This window comes from Nelumbo nucifera, chromosome 1 (assembly GCF_055504915.1).
Source record: "Nelumbo nucifera cultivar China Antique chromosome 1, China Antique-T2T, whole genome shotgun sequence".
Lineage (NCBI taxonomy): Eukaryota > Viridiplantae > Streptophyta > Magnoliopsida > Proteales > Nelumbonaceae > Nelumbo > Nelumbo nucifera.
In genome coordinates this window covers 8,832,687-8,856,829 of record NC_142649.1, presented here as the reverse complement: position 1 = coordinate 8,856,829, position 24,143 = coordinate 8,832,687, and the positions used below count along the sequence as shown (strand labels likewise).

The 24,143-nt window shown below is 42.3% G+C and overlaps 1 protein-coding gene across 1 annotated transcript in view; it reads right to left on the bottom strand.

The window, feature by feature from the left end:
* Positions 1-24,143, bottom strand: part of LOC104586806 (2-alkenal reductase (NADP(+)-dependent)-like) — a 39,803-nt gene that overhangs the window by 14,284 nt on the left and 1,376 nt on the right. The window contains exons 2-4 of the mRNA XM_088899822.1: positions 19,876-20,041; positions 14,260-14,426; positions 12,517-12,599 (exon numbers count right to left, since the gene is read on the bottom strand). Of these exons, the coding sequence (XP_088755948.1) occupies positions 12,517-12,599; positions 14,260-14,426; positions 19,876-20,041 (416 nt within the window). The remainder of the gene's footprint in view (positions 1-12,516; positions 12,600-14,259; positions 14,427-19,875; positions 20,042-24,143) is intronic.

Genomic DNA, 24,143 nt, shown 5'->3' with positions numbered 1-24,143 from the left:
GGTTCTGCGTATGGCCGAAGTGGAAATGGTGGGTCTACTCATAATCGTGGTGGTGGTCGTACTGGGGGCAGAGATTCAGGGGGAGCCCGTGGTAGAGGACGTAGCTCAGGCCCGAGGAAGTGCACTCATTGTGGTATGGATGGACATACCATCAACTATTGTTATGATCTACATGGTCCTCCTTCAACCTGAGCCAATCATGCCGCGACCGGTGACTCAAGTTCTAGCTTTAGACAGGAGAATCATTCATCTGATCAGATGCCTCCTACATCCACAGATGGTCTCATGAAGGAGATGGTGAGTGTTCCCCGTGATGAATACGAGAGGTTTATCCAATCACAGCAGAACACGACGACTTTTGCTCACTCAGGTATGGCTTGTCTGGCATCTACACCCAATCCCTGGATCATTGATTCTGAAGCCTCCGATCACATGACTGGAACTCCAGGTGTGTTTTCCTCCTTATCTCATTGCTCAACATCACAACTTGTCACCCTCGCTAATGGTTCCACATCCTCAATTTGTGGTGTTGGTAATGTTGACCTAGATCCTGTATCCCTCTCATCAGTTCTGTATGTTCCTAAATTGCCTTTTAACCTTATGTCTGTTAGTAAGCTGACCAAATCACTTAACTGCTCCATTACCTTTTATCCTTCTATGTGTGTTTTTCAGGATCTCAAGATGGGGATGAAGATTGGTGGAGGGCATGAAGCAGGTGGACTGTATTATCTTGATGGTGGTGGTGGTAGAACTTCAACAACTCTCCAGTCATCTCTTTCTCCTCTTCAGTGGCACTACCGATTTGGTCATCCGTCGCTAAAAGTCTTGAAGTCCTTGGTTCTGTCCTTGAGTCAGCTTTCTGTTTTGGATTGTGAGTCGTGTTAGTTTGGGAAACACCATCGTGTTCCCTTTAGTTCTAGGGTTGATAGCCATGTGTCGAGTCCTTTTTCTTTAGTTCATTCAGATGTTTGGGGTCCTTATAAAGTGATGTCATATAATGGATACAGATATTTTGTCATTTTTGTTGATGATTTTTCAAGGATGACGTGGCTCTATTTAATGAAAGAAAGAAGTGAATTGTTTACCATTTTTCAAAAATTTTATGCTGAGATTCGTAACCAATTTGGTACCCACATCAAAGTTTTTCGTTCTGATAATGGCCGCGAATATTTATCCTCATCATTTCAGGAATACCTAGACCAACACGGCATTATACATCAGACCTCGTGTACCTACACCCCACAACAAAACGGGGTGGCTGAGAGAAAGAATCGCCATCTCCTTGAAACAACAAGATCCCTCATGCATCACATGCATGTTCCCAAGCCTTTTTGGAGTGATGCAGTGCTTACCTCTTGCTTTCTGATTAATTGGATGCCCACGTTCATCCTTGATGGTCATTCTCCGTTTCAGGTCTTGTTTCCCACTTTGTCTCCGTTCCCTCTTACGTCGAGAGTTTTTGGGTGTGTCTGCTTCGTCCATTATCTGGGTCCTGGGAATGACAAGTTCGATGCCCGTTCTCTCAAGTGCATCTTCCTTGGATATTCTCGAACCCAGAAAGGGTATAGGTGTTACCATCTTGGTTCTCGACAGTTCTTTGTGTGTGCTGATGTCAGTTTCTTTGAGTCTACTCCGTTCTTTTTGGGGTCCGGTGATGCTTCTTCCTCCTCTTCCACTTCCCGTTGTCGATCCTCCTTCTTTTGTTTCAATCGTGACCAAATCCTTGCCTTCGGTGCCACCACCTGTTGAACGCCCACCTATCCATCACGTGTATACACATCGCCCACGCGCACCAGCTACTACTCCTCCGGCTACATCTCCGCCAACGGATCTGGCACCAAACCTGCACTTAGCATCTGAGCTTGATCTACCCATTGCTTTGCGGAAAGGTAAACGTACTTGCACCCTTCATCCCATTTCTAATTATGTTTCTCTTACTCACCTTTCCGCTTCCCATCGCCAGTTTGTTACCCTGTTATCATCAGTTATTGTTCCTAAAGATGTCTAGGAAGCCCTTGCCTCTCCAGGGTGGTGCCGTGCCATGGAAGAAGAACTCTCAGCCCTTCATCATAATCATACTTGGGACCTCACTACTCTTCTTCCTGGGAAGCAAGCTGTTGGTTGTAAATGGGTTTATACGGTCAAGTATCTGCCTGATGGTAGTGTTGAACGCCTAAAAGCGCGGTTAGTTGCAAAAGGGTACTCCCAAATCTATGGTATTGACTACACAGAGACCTTCTCACCGATTGCTAAGATAGGGTCAGTTCGTGTTGTGATCTCTCTTGCAGCCATGTATGAGTGGCCACTATATCAGCTTGATATCAAGAATGCCTTTTTGCATGGTGACTTACTCGAGGAGGTCTACATGGAGCAACCTCCAGGTTTTGTTGCTCAGGGGGAGGATGGTAAGGTGTGCAGACTAAGGAAGGCTATATATGGGCTTAAACAGTCTCCTCGAGCATGGTTTGGTAGGTTCAGTGAGGTGGTAAAGAAGTTTGGTATGAAACAGTGCAAAGTTGACCATTTTGTATTTAGTCGTGACTCTCCGGGAGGAAAAATACTGTTGGTGGTGTATGTAGATGATATTGTTATTACTGGGAATGATAACATTGGTGTTGACAGGCTGAAGACTTATCTGCAAAATCACTTTCAGACAAAGGATCTGGGTAAGCTGAAATACTTCTTGGGGATAGAGGTAGCGAGATCCAAGTATTAACCTGTGCCAGAGGAAGTATGTGCTTGATTTGCTGGAAGAAACAGGCTTGTTGGGTACCAAACCAGCTGAAACACCCATGGACACAAATACCAAACTAAGCAGTGATATGGGTGAAGTGTTTGAAGACCCTGGCAGATACTAACGACTTGTGGGCAAACTGAACTACCTAACCATTACCAGACCAGACATCTCATTTGCAGTTAGTGTGGTAAGCCAGTTCATGCAAAAACCTTTGATTCCTCATTGGAATGCAGTTATGAGAATTGTGAAGTATCTAAAAGGGGCTCCGGGTCGCGGTCTAATATACAAGAGTGGGGGAAAACTAGAAATAGAAGGGTATTCTAATGCTGATTGGGCCGGTTCTATGTCTGATAGGCGGTCTACTATAGGCTATTGCACGTTTCTGGGAGGTAACCTGGTGACATGGAAAAGTAAGAAGCAGACGGTTGTGGCAAGAAGCAGTGCAGAAGCAGAATATAGGGCTATGGCGCACACCGTTTGTGAATTAGTGTGGCTAAGGAACCTTCTACAGGAAGTAGGGTACAACATTAACACTCCAATGAAGCTCTATTGCGATAATCAGGTTGCAGTTCATATCTCTTCTAATCCAGTGTTTCATGAAAGAACCAAGCACATTGAGGTTGACTGTCACTTTGTGAGGGAGAAGGTGCTGAATGGAGAGATAGACATTACACATGTTAATACAGGAAATTAGTGGGCTGACTTATTTACAAAAGGCTTGAGTCAGGGAAGAGTGGACTACATATGTAACAAGCTGGGAGTATATGATATATACTCACCAGCTTGAGGGGGAGTGTTAGCGTAGGGGTATTTCTGTCTTTATACCTAGATTAATGTTGCTGATCTGTAATGTTGTGTTGGAACATGTGCTCTTAACTTAAGTAAGGGCACATAGGTATTTTCAGTTATGTTTTAATAATAATATAAATACTTCCTGGCCGACTGGGAGAAGTCATGTTGACTCTTTCAGTTCGAACTAGAATTCTCTCTTCTCTCTTTCTCTCTCTCTTTCACCTTTCTTCTTCTACATAACTGATCTCAGACAAACAGAACTCTAAGGCAGACCTGAATTCTAACAGAAACATACATGAAGACGGAAAAAAAGTGACTGAGCAGTTCAAGGAGTAAGTTATACTACTAATAGACAGCAAATTAATAGGTAATTTTGGAACATGCAGTACATTAGGAAGGGTAAGGCCAAGTAGGAGAGGTATGGTAGAAAAAGAAGCATCAACTAGTCTTACCTTATCTCTCCCAGAGAGAAGGTTATATGTCTGAAACAAATTTGACTTACCAGTCATGTGGTTTGAGGCTCCGGAGTCAATAATCCAAGGAGAATCAGTGATATGAGATGACACATGGAAGGCAATGATAACATTACCTGATATAGACGCAAACAAGGTAGAGAGAGTAGGACCAGAATCCATCTGGCGGAGAGTCCTACCATACAATTCCAAATGTTCACGAAAGGAGTTGATAATTTCTTCCTTAAGGTCAAAACTGGGATGCCTCTCCCAAGTTACCAAAGGACTAGTCTCTGTCGACGCCATATTAGCTGAGTTATTCTTTTTCTGATTTTGCTGGCTTGGTTTCTTGCCCTGATCAGGTGTTGATTTATTACCCAAATCCTATGCCCATTTAGGTTTTCCATGGAGATCCCAACATGTATCTCTCATGTGTCGTGTCTTTTGGCAGTAAGTGCACCAAAGTTTACTCTTGTCATCTGTTTTTTTCTAAGAGTCACCTTTTTTAAAACCACCTCCGACATTTGTATCTGAATTTCCCCGGACAGCTAGGGCAACTGACTCCTCTTCTACACAATTCATCACACTTCTTCTACTCTCTTCTGACTACATTAAGGCATACACCTCCTGAACTGATGGCAAGTCTTTACTACCCAAGATCTGCACCCTGATGGACTCATACATAGGATTCAGCCCTAGGAGGAAGGCAAAGACTCGTTGCTGAGATACAAGTGACTTATATGCCTTTGCATCTTCATCACACTTCCAATTCACATTCTGATAGTGATCAAGTTCTTTCCATATCGATGTCAAATCAGAATAGTACATCGAGAGACTCCTCTCCCCCTACTTGCAAGTAGAGGATTCAGCTTGCAGTTGATATATCTTGGCATAGTGTCTCTGCTCTGAATAGGTGGACTTCGCTTGTTCCCATATCTCACAAGCAGTTTCAGCCCACATAAAAGTCTTCCTTACTTGTGGCAGCATGGAAACCAAGAGCCAAGACATCACCATACTATTCTCTTGGTTCCACCTATCATATTCAGCACTTCCGTACTTCGGTTCCTTCACTCTCCCATTGATGTATCCTATTTTCCCCCTAGCAGTGATGTAGAGTTTTATTCCCCTAGACCACTCAAGGTAGTTCAGACCATCAAAGGGAATAACAGCCATGGGAAAACTCGTATCCATTCCCCCACTCACTCCATTGTGGCTCCCTGAAATCTCTGAAGTAGCAGAATTCTCAGACGACATGGTCAAAACAGATAATCAGTCCCAAACACCGGACTTAGGACCCCTCCTTACTCCACAAAAAACGCTCCACTCAGTCTACACCCACACACTTGGGTTTGAAAAACAGTCTGAGCACAAACAGTACCAATTTCAGGACAAAACAGAGGCAATATTCGGCAGATTTCAGACCTGTACGGTTTTAACAGTCCCAACCTACCAGCCTTCCAGAATGTCTAAAACCATTAATCAGCAGGAGAGATCCTTAACACTTATAATCAAGTCAAATAATTGAGATGACAAGTCATCCTTGACCTACAGTCGTCTTAACACATGAACAGGATCACACGATCCAAAAAAATAGAGGTATAAAGATCTGACAACATTCAGCAGCCTAGATTCATTTGGTTTTTCACTTGGTACATGACCAAGGAGGGTAAAGAAGAGAAAACGGAAGAACTGTACCAGTTCTAGATCTGTTTTCCTCAGTCCAAATTTAGATCTCTGTTCCGCCCAGATTCAGCAAGTCTATTCGATCTGTTCTCTCAGTGAAATTTGTTCGATCTGCTCTCTTAGTTAGTATTCCTGCTCTGATACCATCTTGATTGTATGGCCGGCCAGAAATAAGAGAAAGAGAAGAGAAGGGAAGAAGAAGAGAGAAGGGAGAAGAGAAGAGAGAAGGGAGAAGAGAAGAGAAGGGATTTGCAATGTAACAGTGCTGGCGGCGCCAGCTTTTATTATAATATATATAGGGCGGCAGAAATAAGAAGAGAAAAGACCCTTGTGCCCCTGCTATAAGTGAGTACAATAACAGACATAACAGAAGTAAAAAAAATAGAAATAAAAAACACTTTAACTAGCCAAACAGACCCTAACACCAACCACTAAATTATTTCAACAGGATATATGTAGATGACTTTGATTTCTCTTCAATTTTTAGTCCACTTGTAATGGTGAAAACCCTAGCTATCATTTGCATGATGTCTATTTATTCAAGGACAATTGGTTATGTGTTCTCAATTGCTCCCAAACAAAATCTACACCTTGATTACAAAGCAATACTGTTGGCCAAAGCTAAAACAAGATGTGGATAAATTTTTCAATATAGAATTCATCCTCATTCTACCTAGAACCCCACGCAGTGTCAATAGCATTTTGGCCATGATTGATAGATTCTCCAAAATGGCACACTTCATCCCTTGACAAAAGGCCAACGATGCATCTCACATGGCCTAGTTCATGATCTGGGAAGTGGTAAGACTACATTGGGTTCGCGAATCCATTGTCTCATATCGAGACAAGAAATTCTGGGACACTTTTGGCAATACCTTTGGGAAAAATTGAACACTAAATTGAAGTTCAACAGTTCCTACCACTAGGGGTGGCCACGAGCCGAGCTGTTCACGAGCTGTTCGAACTCGGCTCGGCTAGGTCTAAACCAAGCTTTGAGCCAAATTCGAGCCTAACATATGGGTTCGTTTGTTAATCGAGCCGAGCTCAAGCTTAATATAGCTCGGCTCGTAAGGCTCGCGAGTCTAGTTGAGTACATATACATAAGGTGTCACCTCGACTCGACTACTGAAGGAGACCTCGGCTCGACACCTCAGCTACTAAGGGAGACCTCGGTTCAGCACCTTGGAAACTAGGGAGACCTCGGCTCGGTACCTCGGCACAGCACCTCATCAGTTGAGGGAGACCTCGTCTTGGCAGCTCATCTCAACACCTCGACTGAGGGAGACCTCAGCCTGGCAACTCAGCTCAACACCTCGACTGAGGGAGACCTCGGCCTGGTAGCTCAACTCAACACCTCGGTTGAGGGAAACCTCAGTTTGGTAGCTCAGCTCAACACCTCAGCTGAGGGAGACCTCGGTTTGGTAGCTCGGCTCAACACCTAAGCTGCTAAAGAGACCTACAATTAGAGGCAGCCAAGCTTGAACTTCCGAGCTTTTGACTCGAGCCGAGCTCGAGCTCAAGTCACTAGTTCGAACCGAGCTCGAGCCTGATAATTTATGACCAAGCCGAGCTCGAATAGCTAGACATTCGGCTCGGCTCGGCTCGAATCCACCCCTACCTATCACCCCTAGACTGATGGCCATACCGAAGTAGTAAACAAAGAAGTCAGAAAACTCTTACGAGCAAAGTTCAACAAAGCTCCCCAATCTTGGGACACTACTCTATCCCTTGTTGAGCTATACTACAACAAGAGTCCCCACTACAACACGTAGTTCAGTCCCTTTCAAGTAGTCTATGGCTTCAATCCCATGGGTCCCTTGGAGAACTGAACTACCAGTTCCATTGAAGTCAATTGCTATGGTAGAAAACATGCTTGCCAAACACTAGGATATCTACAAAAGAGTTAAAGCATAGCTCAAAGCTTCAAAAATCTATTACAAAGACCAGGCTGACAAGCATAGAAGGAAGGTAACCTTTAATGTAGGCGACTTAGTTTGGATCGTGCTTTCCCCTGAATGCTTTCTAGTAGATGGATCTTGCAAGTTACAAGGTAGAAAACTTGGACCCTACCACATTCTTGAGAAGATCAATGATAATACCTACTGAGTTGAATTTCCTTTACACTTCAAGACTTCCAACGTGTTCAATGTCAAAAATTTGTATCCTTACTTTGGTGAAAATGACACCTATGAAGTCTTAAACTCGAGGTCTAGCTCTCCTCAACCCGATGAGGATAATGCAGCCCATGGAACCACAAACTATGAGGTCACAAGTTAGGCTAAGGCCAGGATGGCAGCGAGGTTGGGTTCCGTAAAATCTAGGAAAACAAGTGTGAACCTTGCTAGATCGCAAGGAGTAAGACTCAACCCGGTGAGGCCAACAATGCATCCTATGACATTGTGAGATCACAAAAACAATGATTCACTTTGCGAGATCGCCTTGCTGGAGAAGTCGTATTACCTTGCTAACAAGCCATTGTGAGATCGCCTCACTCACCACTCAGGTCTTACCCCACAAGCTTGATCCCAGTAATTGTTGAAGCAGTGAAGTTGACTTCCAGCTGCTGGCCACCATTGAACCAACCTGCCAACGAAGATCATGTTGAGTAGCCACTAAATCTTGACAACCAAATCGTGTGTTTGACTTTACCAGTCAATAGTTTGCATTTTAATCTTTTGAGCACTTAATTGATTCAACCACCCCTTTTGCTTAACTATTTCAATGTAATGCTTAGGTGCCAAAGTTGTAAATCTTTTCTCTCTCGGCTACATATATAAGACTGGTTGATCTTGTAACACAGTTGATTTTTGAAGAATTTAACTTTTTGTTAAAGTTTGTCTCATCTCTTTCCTGACCTGTTGTTGAACTTGTTATAGAGCCACAAAGACCAAACCCTTAGCACCTCCTATGTGTGTAGAGATTAAGGTCACTATCCTAATCAAGTTGCAAAACCTAGAGGAAAGTGTTTTCCCATTACTTCAATCCTTGATTGTTACAGTGTTCACGTTGCCATCAATTGTCCTTTGAGAGAATCCGTTTAGGGACTATCGGCCACACTAGATGACCAAGAATAGTTCTTCACTCTTAAGAGACCATTTTGATAGCTTAGATGTTTGTGTTGATATGATACATTTTTTGGATGGCCTTGATTAGTTGAATCCTGGTACATTAAGGTTGAAATTAATGCACTGATCTTAAAAGACCAATTTGATGGCCCATATTTTTAGGTTAAATCAGTACATCATTTACAGACCTTGAGGCATGAGTTCTATGGTCTAGAACTTTTATTAGAAAATCATGACTATAAATATCTCCTTTAGTAATATTAAACAAGTATAAATGGGTAAAGAGTAAAATTTTCTTCTAAAGTAAGACAATGAAATTTTAAGATTTTAAAAATTTCTAACAATGCATATGTCATGACCTGCACATTGGCGAGAAAGGGACTATTTGCATGATAAGAAAGTACAAGGGGCTAAGTGTCACACCTCCAAAGTATAGCGGGTCCTTGTTATTATTTACCCTAAAAATTAATAAATAGGGTGTGTATCTTTCCAAAAGCATGTACTTTTGACTAACAAATGATTAAGGATTTTCCCCCTTTTGGTGCAATAGGTAGACCAAAGTAAAGATACAAGTTGGACCTATCTCTTCTTGCAGGACTGTTTGGAAGAGTACCAAAGTCGAGGAAAGCAGAAGATACCTGACTGAGAGGAGGAAGAATGCTAATAGGTTTTTTCACTCTCTGAATATTTTGGTGATGGCAGGAAGAAGTTAGTTTGCTTTCCTGAAGGGTCAAGGATGGAAGGAGACTTCTGAAGTGTTGCAAGAATTCCTTGGATGATTGGAGGCTGGTCTTGTGAGAAGGAAACCAGAATTGGAACAGAATGGGAGCCTAATAGAGGGTTCCTCTTCGCTAAGGGTAGGGTATTGGAGGAGAGTTGCTAATCCACTGATTTGAAGTTTGAATCTGAAGGGCACATTCATTTTAACCCCCTTTGAGTTGAATAAGGCAGTACTAAATTTAGTTAAAGATGATAAGCCAGTTGTTAACTGTTTTCAATTGGTGTCCTTATTCCAATGTGAAGAAAATTGTTGTTGAAGATGGGGTGATTTTGTGCACCACCGGACTTCCTTTTCACCTATGGAACTTGGAAGTTGCACAGTTAATCTCTTCAATCTGTGGCAGCATTTTTGTTGGATCTTTCTTGCACGATCTTCATTCTATTACCATAAGGTTGGGCAGTGTGAAACCTGAAATATTCCCAAGAAGATTGAAGTAGTTTTAGAAGGGTTAGTGTTCCTGGCTTGGTTGGTTTCTTCTGTTGAAGCTCTGCTGTGGAATGAGAGATGCAAAGAGAGAGATCAGAAGGTAGATGATGAAGTATTATGTGGCACGAGCAGGTTGGATGATTCAAACAAGGGGCAATCTTTGATCAATATGGAGAAACAAAAAGTGAGAAGAGCAAAAGGCACAAGGCAATGTTTGAAGAATAGAGATCATATGTGGAAGGGGAAGAGGCAAAGTGGTAGATTGATGGCGCAGACTTTAACAGGTGTTGACATCAGGCAGAGAGAATTTTTATGTGGTGTATGGGAGAATCTGAAAAGACATGAGGATGGATTTAGGTCGGGTCGAGGGGTAGATGTTAGCCAGGAAGACCGTCTTGACTGCTATGGTTTACTAAGTTGTCATCAGAGAGGTCCTAAGGATGGGTCCCTGGAGGGTTATGGATTGTTGATTGAACCCATGAATGTTGGGCCAGATGTCTTAAATTTCAAGGTTAATGGAAGAGATGGGCTGATGTGTTCCAAGCCCAACAGCTGTGAGCTGAATAACCCCCTTAATAAGCACATGGGTTGATAGACCTTAACGTGGGAACTAAGAAGGGACAGGGGTGGGGGTTTTGATAGACCTTAACGTGGGTCCATCCTCGTCTTCTTTGGAGAGGGCGGAAGGAGTTGCGGGGAATGCAGTGGAGAATAGTCCTTTGCACAAGGCTTCTGAGTTTCCTTCGAGCACGGTTGATGGTTGTGTGTGTAGTTTCTCTGCAGCTACTCTGCCTGATAAAGAGAAGATTGTAAAGTTAAGGCAGGTGCACACAAGATCTGAAGTACTTGAGAATGTTTCAGTGAATCTGCAAGGAGTTGTTGGAATTGGGGATGAGAGGGTAGAAGCTGATGGTTTTGATGAAGCACAGGTTTCCCTGGATGCTTGTGAGCCGCGACAGGTTGGTGAAGGAAAAAAGGAAAGGTATTGTTTTGGCTCCTTCAGATGGGTGGGAAAGAGATTGGAAGGGGGTGGGGGAAGAAGAGACAGAGGAATTGAAGGAAGGGTGTAAAGTTGAAGGAGACAGTTTGGGGAAGGTATATATAACTTCTTTTAGAGGAGAAGTTGAAGAGGAATTCATGGAGACAGAAGAAGATGGGGAGAGAGTTCAGTGGTTCAGATGTCTAAGATTTCTAGAGGGGTGGGGTTGGGAATTACAAGGAGGGATTGGAGAAGGCTGAAGTAGAAGTTGTTAACAATTCAGGGGGCATGGAGGAACAAATAGGTGAAGTGAAGAATTTTGGGGAGTTGGAGGAGAGAGATGAGGTGAGAAAATAAGGGGAAGGAAATGAAGGAGGAGAACAATTAGGTGGTTTAGAGGCTAAAGGATCAAAGGTTTAAAGAAGAAAAAGGAAGAATAAAACTAAACCACTGACAAAAGTGGACTCAAGTGGATATGAAATCATGAAATTATGATTGATGAGACCCACAAAGTTCCAAAAACTGTTGATTTAGAGACTGGTGAACAAAAAATTGGAGGTAAGTAAAATTTTGGGTTTTTTTTTTTTGGGGGGGGGGGGAGAGGATTTCACAAGGAACTTTAGAGAAATGGAAGAAAATTTTTGCAGGTTTTTGTTTGGAGAAAGTTCTAACAATGTTAAACTTAAAAAGGTTAATAAAGAAGATCAGGTGTTTGAGAAAAATGAGGTGTTGAAATTATAAAGGATAGCTTCCAATCAAAAGGAACTACAAGTTTTTGAGAAGGGTCTGACTGCAGCCAGAAGATTTAGGAGACAGAAAGTTCAAAAAACAGTTCGGGTTTCAGAAAATGTTTGCAAGACTGAAGGGGACCTATTTGGTTTGAGTCCTATTAAGAAGGTGAATAAAATAAGGAAAATGCTAAAGAAAAGTAACGAGTATTCTCTCCAAGGGATGGTGTTGATCTGCAGTAAGGATAAAAAGATTAGAGGGGCTCAGATCTTTTAGAAGATGGGATTTTGGTTGGATGGGAGGAGTGGTTTCTGTGAAGTTGTTTAGTTTGCTGAAGTTCTTTGTTTTTGGGTTTTGATCTTTGTTTTACGGGTGGGTAGTTTTTCTTTCTTTTTTTTTTGTTTCTTTGTTTCTGTTGAAGGAGTTTCTTTGTTTTGATTGTGGGTTGTTTTGTTTTGTTAGTTCTTTCTTGAATAAATTTTATTTTTTATTTATCTTCAAAAAAAAAAAACACCAGGGGGATGGCAAGAAAAATGAAAAGATAATACAAAAACAACCAGAGGACTCTCATCCTAACAGCAGATATGGCTCTCAATACAATGGAACAGCAAAGCAGGATTTATGTAAATCATAGTTGAGAATTGAGATAAGCTGCTATAAGTTGAATTGGACAATTAATACAGCTTAAATATTAAAATATTAGGCCAATTTAGAAAGACAATAGAATTCATACAAAAAGGAAGTTGTGTCCCACAGAACAAGTGTGCCACCAAAACTCAAAACAACAATAAGATAAGATGTTCAATCAGTTTAACAAAGCTTGCATTAGATGTTTGGGAATTGAATTTTCTTGCACAAAAATGAATACTGACCTTTTCAATGCAGCATCCAAGTCGTGCTCTTCTTTGTATTTGAAAGCGTCGTCAAACCCAAACTTGTTCTTCAATAAATCAACCTTAGTTTGTGCCAATACGAAAAAAAAAAAAAAAAAAAAAAGAAAGAAAAAAAAAAGTTGACTAATGTCGGTCTTTACAGTGTTGATTACTAACAATAACCATTCTTTCCACCTCCTAAGTTACTATTTTATGTTTGAGGACATTTAGAAATACTCTTTAGGTATCAAGCAGGGGCCATCATTTAGTAATGGTAAAATCTCCGGAAAGCATGACAACATGTGTTTCAGGTTTGAGAGCAGCCACTTGGTGCGAAAAAGAAATGCCAGAGGTTGGGACTGTACCCAGTCTACACCTCCCCTACAGTTGGGACCAACATTTTTTTTTATTAGCAAAAAGGACTGAGATTTTTATTAAAATGTACTAAATTTTGAAATTACAATAAGTCCGATCAAGCCCCAGAAGGTACAAATGTTACAATTGCACCAAAGATAATTGTTGCCTATTTACCCCTTGTTTTGCATGAGTATCAGCCATCCCATTTGCATTCCTTCTTACCCAATTGAATATAATGTTTAGCTCTTATTTTATGTTTTCAATTTCCCTAAACTCATGCCTATAGATCCATGGTGTGAGTTGTTTACTCTTTGCCCAAGAAATGATGAGCTTTGAATCCCCCTCTACTTCCAACTGCTGAAAGTTTGCTTGTTTGGCAAATCTTAAGCCTTGTAGTAGTGCCATCAGTTCTGCCTTTAACAAGTCTCCCGACCCCAAGGGACCTGAAAACATAGCCAAAACTTTCCCTGTGCAGTCTCTAAAAACCCCTCCAATACCTGCCATTCCAGTGTTTCCCATGGAGCTCCTATCAATATTCAATTTTATTTTATTAGCTGCTGGGGGTGAACATACCATAACCCTCTTTTCCTTTTCTCTTGAGGAGGCTGCCACTTCAGCCCATGCCCTTATGATGTCATTTACTGAAAAATCTTTGAATAAATCAATTGCTTTCTCATTAAAAATTCTTCCATTTCTTTCCTCCCAAATAGTCCATACTACTGCAGCCCGAATTGCTTTCCGCATAATTCTTCCCCTCTTTCTTGGTTGTCTTAAGAAGCTTGGGCTGAATAAGCACACTATATCCTGTGGAGATATCCACCTGCAGCCAAAAAGAGAGCAGCAGAAGTCCCAAATACCAAGAACAAGAGAGCAAGACAATGAGATAGGGTTTCACCACTTGCACAGCAAGGGAAGCATATGCGGTGTGAGAGGCTAAAATTTGGCCTTCTTTTCTGAAGCAGATCACAGGTATTTATCTTTCCAAGACAAACTTCCCAACACAAAGCCTGGACTTTAGGTGGGATAGGCTTTCTCCAAACTTCTTTAAAGAAGAGTGAAGTTGGGACCAACATTGGGTAACAGCCTTTTTTACTTTTTACTTTTAGGGATCAAGCAAAGTCCATTCACAGACAGTAGAAACTCAGACAATGTGCATGCAAAGGGTTGAGCTGTTACAACCTTTTGGATAACCAAATTAATATAGAAAAGCATCAAAAGAAACTATAAAATTGAATAATTAGAATTATCCAAACCAATCAAAGAGGAGAAAAAGTTACAACCATCAAATCAGGTCTATGCTATAGCATTACCTAGGTACTAGCAACTCAAATGTTGCTTCTGGATCCCATACATTGATATTGAAAAATAATTGAATTGGAGACTGACCTTTTCCTTGGTTCCAGCACTTCCAACAACATAGCAACCCATTAGCTTGGCAAACTGTCCAACAAGCTGGCCAACTGCACCTGACGCTGCTGATATGAATACATATTCTCCTTTCTTAGGAGAGCAGACCTCATAAAAACCAGCATAAGCAGTCATTCCAGGCATACCTAAGAAGAAAGCATAAGACAATCAGAAGGAGAATCAGAGTCCTTAACAGTTTGGAAGCAGAATGAAAAAAGCATGTAGCCTCAAATTTTCAGATCTGGAAAGATTTTCTCTTTTTATGGTTAACTGTAATTTTACTGATTTTGTAAAAAGAAATATATATACATAGAGTTGTAACTGAAACACCCCACCAATTGGCCTAGTTCCGCTAACCCATAACACATATGTTATACAGGCCCTTCATAGGATCAACGCCACAAAAAGCTTGTTCTCTCTTAACTCCCTGCTTAGCTAATCCATCTGCCAAACAGTATAGTTATGGTTATATTTAGACCATGGTTTTATTTAGATTATATTTCTATATATGTAGGAATCATACAATGGATGTTTATATTTCAATGTTATGGTGTATAAACACTCATCATCATCTAATTCTCATCCCAACTACATGGGGTTGGCTATGTAAGGTGTATACTGTTAAGAAAGTTCAAACGAGAGAAACAGAATTGAAAGGGTGTGTTAAGTATCTCACATGCCCAAAAGTGTTATCTTATATGTGTTTTCTGTATATAAGATTGAAATCAATCTCTACACCCCCCCCCCTCTCAAACTGATGTTGAGGAACAAGCATCAGCTTCTCAACTAAACTGGTGGCGAGCACGTGTCATAGCTTTTGTAAAGAGATTGGCAAGATGTAAAGCAGAAGATACGTGAGGCAAGGAGATATGTCCAACAGAAAACTGATCTTTAATGAAGTAGCAGTCAACCTCGATATGCTGGGTTCTCTCTTGAAAAACAAGTTGGAGGCAATCTTGATGACACTGTCATTGTCTGCATAAATAGGAACTGGAAAGGACAATGGAAAACCAAGGTCATCAAGGAGAGCCCTAAGCCATTGTCAGAAGACGGGGGACATAGCTCAGCTCTATACTCAGCCTTGGTAGAAGATTTCAAGACAATTTTCTGCTTCTTACATTTCCAAGATATGAGGGAGTCTCCAAGGAAGACATACCAACCAGTAGTAGAACGTCTAGTGTCTGGGCTTCCTGCCCAATCAGCATCTGCATAGGTCGATAGACTAAGAGATGTGGATGTGGAGAAGAGTAAGCCATGTGGCAGAGTTCCACGAACTATATGATAATACAAAGAACTGCAATCCTGTGAGGTTTTCAAGGAGAATAAACAAATTGACTAACCACTTTTTTTATTGGAAATTGACTAACCACTTGTACGACATAGGAAATATCTGGGTGCATCATTAGATCAGATTTAAAATTGTCTATAATCAATAAGATCTATGACATCCAAGAATCCAAAGGCCTATTTAAGGCCTAAATCCCAAACTAGTCCATGTTCTGGAAGGGACATAATGAGAGGCCTATTTAAGGCCTAAATCCCAAACTAGTCCATGTTCTGGAAGGGACATAATGAGAGACAACCATGTCTGAGTCCATGGGGAATCTCCATAACTATTTGCCCAAAAGAGAGATTTTTGAGTCTCACCCTACCTAAATCTAGCCTACCTTTCTCTTTGCACCTATAAATAATTTTTAAATCAATCAAACTGACCTTTTTATGGAATCTCCAAGCTACCAAATAAAAGTCACCATAATCTTTCCAAATCTCTTGGTCACTACTACAGGAATCCTCAAAACGAACATGTAATACACAGGAAGGTTAGCAAAGGTGGACTTAATTAGGGTGGCTCTATCCCCTAAGGAGATGCAAATAAATTTCTTCCAACTTGCCAATTTCTTGACAAAGTAATCTACAGGGTTTCAAAAGGTTATGGATTTAGGGTCCTCCCCACCCCCCTAATGGAAGTCCTAGGTAGTTAAATGGCCAGTCAAATACACCCTAAGATGTGGGAGTAATTAGAAACTGTCCTCCAGCCATGAAATACTGCAAGGACCATAGTACTAGAGCAGCCTACTTTGTTGAGCATGTCCAAAGTTAATAGGTAATTTTTTGAATGCAAATATTCAAAATCTACCAAGTTGTAACATGTATGACAGATCATCAATCTTTTAAGTTTTAAGTAATTGGTAAGGTCATGAAAATCAGACATTATACATGTCACATGATTGTTAAGAACTTAAATTCAACACATTAGGAATTTCCATGCAAGTATCTTTATATTTAATAAAAGATGTCTCTGATTCAATTCAAGAATTCGAATTTCATTTCTTTCCAGTAGTAAATATAAAGATTTTATAAAAACAAAAAGAAAATACAAGTGATATACAAACATGCCCAGACATACAAAAAAGCATCCAAGCAGGATCAATCTCTAACGCCCTGAAACTGAAACAAAACATGGATAAAACAGAAGAACACCCAAAACTAGAAACTACAAAGACATCCTCCACAAAGAATTTATATTTCATCATAGGTCTTGTATGCTACAGATATCTGGATGCTCCCAATGGCATCCCCCCTTGTACACATCTTATGCCTACTTTAACCCCCTCCTCAACCTCACCCCACCCCATACAAGTAAATAAATAAAACCCAAGAGGAAAAATTATGTACAGATCAAGGGTTTGAATTTCATTTTCAAATGCATTTCAACCTTCTCAAACAAAATTCAATTTTTTCGTCATGGTTTCAAAGCAAATGAAATGTTGGACTCTGGCCAACACAGGCACCAAAAAGGAGAGAGAGAGAGAGAGAGTTTGAAGGTATGAACTTCTCATCCTTTATTCCTTTAATTCTCTCTTTTTATAGAAGTACATCAAGAATCAAGAATCATGCTACTACAAGACTTTTACAATTCATAACAGCTCTAACTGTTTTTATTCAAGTTGCTAGATGTCAGTTGGTTTGCCAGTTGGCTTTTGCTGACATGGCTTTTCTTTCTTCACCTAGAGTATACCTTTTGTATTATAGGCTTGCTTCCCTTGTTCTGGTCTCTAACATGAAACACAAGAAAAAGATAGGTTTCTTTCTTAAAAAATCTCCATTTTTTCTATCTTATCTCCTTTGGTTATCTATTTCATTTAAAAAACCCACCAAATCTTCCTATTTAATTTATAGTTTCCTATTTCTTCTCTTCTTTTTTTCTTCACTAATCTACCTACACCTGTTTAGGGGTTGACAGTTGTACTTAATTCTGTATTAATGAAGTTACTGTTTCCAATAAAAAATGTATATATATTTTGTTCCACTAGCTTTGAAAACCACAAGAAAATCTTAAATTATCAAAAAATTTGTCAATCAAAAATCCTTGGTGTAGATGCAATTGAGTTTCTAGATTACAAAGTATGTAGTGTGATGCATACAGCACACCATCTAATTAATAGGGCACCTGATATATTTTCTCAGGGGGGAATTAAAAAAAAAAACTTTCTTTTTCGTCTTTTTTTCTTTAATAACATGTACGATATTCATTAAATGTCAAACAAGGGACAGAAATCCCCAAGATACAGCAATGAAAACCTTTGGAGCTACAGCAATGAAAAGAGAAAATTTAAATGGCTGATCAAGAACATGGAAGTTCAGTGTACTTGGGTAAAGAGAAATGCAAACTCCTTTGCTAGGCAAGGGGTGAATAGGGATTCTGGTTTCTGGGCTCAGTTGTAATTGTTCTTTCCTTTTTGGGTGCCTGCCCACTTTCTTGGGCAGTTAAGATACTTTAACTCCTCTACTTTGTAAACTTATTCCTATTTAATGAAATCTGTTGTTATTGATAAAAAAAAAATATATATAGTATTGTTCCTTTCAGAATTCATTATAGTGAGGGGTCATACAAACAGGAAGTGTATGAATAGAATCAACAAATACTGAAACTAAGTGAAGATCACCTAGCATAAATAGATAAAATATAGTCAAAAACAGCTCCCTTGAATTTATGTAGCATGAATAACCATAGATACAGCAACCAAGCACCCTTCTCAATCTCATCTGCTTGTGAGTGTTTTCAAGACAAATGGCATGAGGAAGAAACACTTAAATATAATAATGGCAAGGAAATAGTGCAAATGTTTCATTGTGATCATGCAAAGAAATGACTAAACAGCCACTTCTTACTTTACAATTATCAGATGCAAGACACTCTATATGTCATAATAGTTTTAGATATTATATAACTCATGGAGGAATAAATAAACATTCAAGACACATGGCATTAGGAAGCACCACTTCAACATAACAATGGCAACGAAATAATGTAAAATATTTCATTGTGATCATGAAAAGAAAATGACAAACCAACAACTTTCTGACTTGTATGGTTTAACAAATGATGCAAGACATTTTCTTTTTTATTCATGGTTTAGAATGCCCTTATCTTTCCTATTATTTCCATTACATTTTTCTATTTTTCCTTGGATACCAACATGAAACATTACACATATTCCCCAATGGAACTACCAAAGCTATGTAGAGTACAAGATAACAATTTAAATGGACATTAATAATTCAGCAGAAACAATTTATACAATGAGCATCCCATAGTTTCTTATCATGTTTTCTATTATTATCAAATCCCATAGTTTCTCAGCTTTTTTTGATGGTTTGGAACAAGATAATAATTTAAATGGGTATTAATAATTCAGCATAAACAATTTATACAATGAGCATCCCATAGTTTTTTAGCATTTTTTTCTATTAATTATCAAAAATAAGATAATAATTTAAATGGGTATACCTATACTTCCTTTATCATTTCATAATAATTTAAATATCATTTTATATTTCACAATATTTCCACCATGCCCATAATTTTTACAATATTTCTTTAAGACATTTCCAACATTTTTGACATGTTTCCTATGGTTGGACTTTAGAGGGCAAATATCTTGATCCTATTTTAAACATTTTTTGGTAATTAATTAAAATTTCATAAAAAAGAAAAGAAGATACAAGAAAGGTGATCGGCAATCACCAAATAGATAAGGAAACACAACTTCACATCCCACAGCCCAACCTCAAGAAACACTCCCCAAAGCAACACAACCTACCGAGCCCAACAATGTTAGATATTTTATAACTCAAAATTCATACCCCCAGATTTGTCCAGTAGTGCTTAGGCCATGTTTGTTTCACTGCTCTGGGCCTCATTCTATTAATTCTTGCTCATTCTAGGCAAGAATGAATAACATTAGAGTGTTTGGTTACAAAATTCTTGTCATGGGCCACATTCTTTTTAGAATGAAAAATCAGCCCCATAGCACAAAAATTGAGTAGCCTGCAGCATGAAAAATAATCATGCCCCATCTTACCCATTTTCATTCTTTGTGAAAACTCTGCCTACAGAACTGTTGCCATAGATGTTTACTTTTGCGAAAGCACTTTTAATAAAGCACTAAATCAAACAGTTTACATTATACCAATATCATCATCATTATTGCAAGGGTCAAACTTCATCAAAACAAGTCTTTCCAGATTTTGTTTTGTATTTGTTTAACGCCAACAAACATATAGAGCAAACAAACTAATTAAAAAGATTACCAAGAATTCCTGTGTAATAAGAAAGAGGAACGTCGGTGTGGTGAATTTTAAACAAAGATTCTGGCGTTGTGATGAGGCTGTACTCTTCCCATCCAGTTCTCCACCAAACTAAATCACCTTCTTTGAAGTCTGGATGATTAGAATCCACCACTTTAGACACACCAAATTATAGGCTGCAAGTTGTCAACAAGAAAGTCCCAAATGTAAGCCGAATGGTTCAAAATAGAACTAGAACATTATTTTCAATTACGGATTTTCTTCCCAAATGTTCTATACAAGTTCACAAGGGTTTAATTGAAGTTTAATTTCTCCCAGGTAACCAATCAAATGTATCTTATTTGAATCTACCTAAACTGATTCCATTGGTATAAAACCCTGGTAACATGTACGATGACCTTCAAAAGTCTCTTGCATTGTCGTCCATACCCAAATTGGAAGGGCCACATTTTGTCCTAATACAATTAATTTTCATTCTTTTTTTTGTGATTGATGTAACCGTTTTTGGTCACGTACCATTTTTTGTGATGTATAAATTTTTTTGGCTAAGTACCTCGTGTTTGACCTGGTGGTGACGTGCCTTGGTGATGAGCTACTTGGTGGCGAACTCCCTGGGGGAGAACTACTTGGTGACGAACTGCCTGGTGATGCTCCCTGGTGGCGAACTGCCTAGGGGCGAACTGCCTGGTGGCGAACTGCCCGGTGGCGAACTGCCCGGTGGCGAACTGCCTAGTAGTGCTCCCTGGTGGCGAATTGCCTGACGGCAAACTGCCTGGTGGCGAACTACCAGGCAGTGTTCCCTGGTGGCGAACTGCCTGATGGCGAACTGCCTGGTGGCGAACTGTCTGGTGACGAACTGCCTGATGGCGAACTGCCCGGCAGTGCTCCCTGGTGGCGAACTGCCTGGTGGCGAACTGCCCGGCAGTGCTCCCTGGTGGCGAACTGCCCGACAGTGCTCCCTGGTGGCGAACTGCCTGGTGGCGAACTGCCCGGTAGTGCTCCCTGGTGGCGAACTGCCTGGTGGCGAACTGCCCGGCAGTGCTCCCTGGTGGCGAACTGCCAGGTGGCGAGCTACCTGGTGGCGAACTGCCAGGGGGCGAACTGCCTGGTGGCGAACTGCCCGGTAGTGCTCCCTGGTGGCGAACTGCCAGATGACGAACTGCCTGGTGGCGAACTGCCTGACGGCGAACTGCCTGGTGACGAACTGCCTGATGGCGAACTGCCTGGTGACGAACTGCCTGATGGCGAACTCGTCACTTGACTTGCTCCTAGGCGGTCTGCAACTCAGAGGATGGTGCAACTCAGAGGATGGTGGAGCTCCTTGATGGCGAACTCGTCACTACCCTCCGCTTGAGGTGATTCTCTCTCCTTTGTAGACGGTGGGAGCTGAGGGACCTGCGGGAACTGAATCAGAGGACCCGGGGGTATTTTCCCGGCGGGGACTCTCCGATGCCTAAGTTAGCATTCTGATTACAGAGGGTTTGGAGAGAAATGAGAGAGCTAGAGAGCGAGGGTTACCATACTTTTTTTCCCCACTCTGGCTTTGGGGATCGGAGTCCTTATATAGTGGTGCCCTCGCGGGTTAGATGGGTGAAAAAGCCTTCAAATGGTAAGACGTCATATCCCGTCAGAACCGGGGTACGGCGATGAACTCCTCAAGGTTGTCAGGCTGGCGCTTGTGCCAGGCAGCCAGGTCGGTGCCTGGGCCAAGTTGTCAAGTCGGCGCCTGTCAGTCGGCGGGTCAGTGTTCGGGCCAGGTTGGCAGGTCGGCGCTTGTCTGTCGGCGGGTTGGTGTCCGGGCCAGGTTGCCAGGTCGGCGCCTGTGTCAGTCGGCGGGTCGGTGTCCGGGCCAGGTTGCCAGGCCGGTGCCTGTGTCCGGGTCAGGTTGTCAGGTCGGCGCCTGCGTCCGGGTCAGGTTGTCAGGTCGGCCCTCGGTCGGCGCCTGTGTCCGGGTCAGGTTGTCAGGTTGGCGCCTATGTCCGGGCCAGATTGTCAGGTCGGCGCCTGTGTCCGGGCCAGATTGCCAGGTCGGTGCCTGTGGCAGGCTGATCTAGCCAGGTCGCGTAGACTGCACGCAGGTCGCGCGCAGGCCGCGCATAGGCCGCGCGGATGGTCGCGCGCAGGTCGCACCGGGCCAGCCAGACCGGTGCTCGAGGGGGAGACCAACTTGGTAAGTTGTCGCCTGGGTGCTTGCCTAGTTGTCACGAGGTGCCACGTGTCACAATTTCACTGGAGGGCCAAATCTGCCCTCATCAATTGCCCCCCACTCCCGAGCTGAGAGTAACTCAACGAAGGGAGTAGATTTATTTTGGCCCGTAAGTCGACGAGCTAGTAAGTTTTGATCCAATTCCTTAGGCTTTGGGAGCTGCCTGTACGTGGCGAGCTGCCAGTAAGACGAGGGGGTCTCCGCCGGTTCAGTAGTGTAGCCCTTAGGCTCTGGGGCAACTTATAGTTCACTTTTGCTGATTTTGTTCCTACTAAGAAAGCGATTGGATATTTAGTAGTAGTGTGGCCTGCAGGCTTTGAGAGTGACTCATAGTCTACTCTTTTTTGACTTTTGCTCGTGCTGGAGAGGCGACCGGGTCTTAAGCAGTAATGTGGCCTGTAGGCTTTTGGGAGTGACTCATAGTCTACTCTTTTTTTATTTTTGCCCGTGCTGGAGAGGCGACCAGGCCTTAAGCAGTAATGTGGCCCGTAGGCTTTGGGAGTGACTCGTAGTCTACTCTTTTTTTATTTTTGCCCGTGCCGGAGAGGCGACCGGGCCTTAAGCAGTAATGTGGCCCGTAGGCTTTTGAGAGTGACTCATAGTCTACTCTTTTTTGATTTTTGCCCGTGCCGGAGAGGCGACCGGGTCTTAAGCAGTAATGTGGCCCGTAGGCTTTTGGGAGTGACTCGTAGTCTACTCTTTTTTGACTTTGTCCGTGCCGGAGAGGCGACCGGGTCTTAAGCAGTAATGTGGCCCGTAGGCTTTGCCTGTGAGGTGTCGAGCTATGATTGTGCTGCATTAGCTTCGTAATGCCGGTCACCCACTCCTACAAGAAGCTACTAGGAGCTCGACCTTCGGGGGCAGCACTACTAACTTTAGGTTGCCAGCTCACACGGGAGCCTTGGAAGGCTCGACTGGTAAGGGCGCCTATGTAGTCTGTTGGCCGCCAACTCCCGCGGAAGCCACGAAGAGCTCATCTTTGTAGGGGGACCTTGCGGAGAGGACTGATGAGGCATTATCTGAATTGAAAGTAAGGTTGGTAGAGCTACTTAGTCTGTTAGCCCCCTGCATAGTTTTTGAGTTCATAAAAAATGTAAAGTGATAGCTTAAAAAAAAGTGAGGACTTAGCTTTGGTAAGATGAGAACTTAGCTTTTGTAGGATGAGAACTTAGCTTTTCGTAGCGTTTCCCACAGACGGCGCCAATTGATGTAATCGTTTTTGGTCACGTACCATTTTTTGTGATGTATAATTTTTTTTGGCTAAGTACCTCGTGTTTGATCTAGTGGTGACGTGCCTTGGTGATGAGCTACTTGGTGGCGAACTCCTTGGGGGAGAACTACTTGGTGACGAACTGCCTGGTGATGCTCCCTGGTGGCGAACTGCCTAGGGGCGAACTGCCTGGTGGCGAACTGCCCGGTGGCGAACTGCCTGGTAGTGCTCCCTGGTGGCGAATTGCCTGACGGCGAACTACCTGGTGGCGAACTGCCTGGTAGTGCTCCCTGGTGGCGAACTGCCTGATGGCGAACTGCCTGGTGGCGAACTACCTGGTGACGAACTGCCTGATGGCGAACTGCCTGGTGGCGAACTGCCCGGCAATGCTCCCTGGTGGCGAACTGCCTAGTAGTGCTCCCTGGTGGCGAACTGCCAGGTGGCGAGCTACCTGGTGGCGAACTGCCTGGGGGCGAACTGCCTGGTGGCGAACTGCCCGGCAGTGCTCCCTGGTGGCGAACTGCCTGATGGTGAACTGCCTGGTGACGAACTGCCTGACGGCGAACTGCCTGGTGACGAACTGCCTGATGGCGAACTCGTCACTTGACTTGCTCCTAGGCGGTCTGCAACTCAAAGGATGGTGGAGCTCCCTAGTGCAGCGCAACCCCGACTACCCTCCACGTGAGGTGATTCTCTCTCCTTTGTAGACGGCGGGAGCTGAGGGACCTGCGGGAACTGAATCAGAGGACCCGGGGGTATTTTCCCGGCGGGGACTCTCCGATGCCTAAGTTAGCATTCTGATCACAAATGGTTTGGAGAGAAATGAGAGAGCTAGAGAGCGAGGGTTACCATACT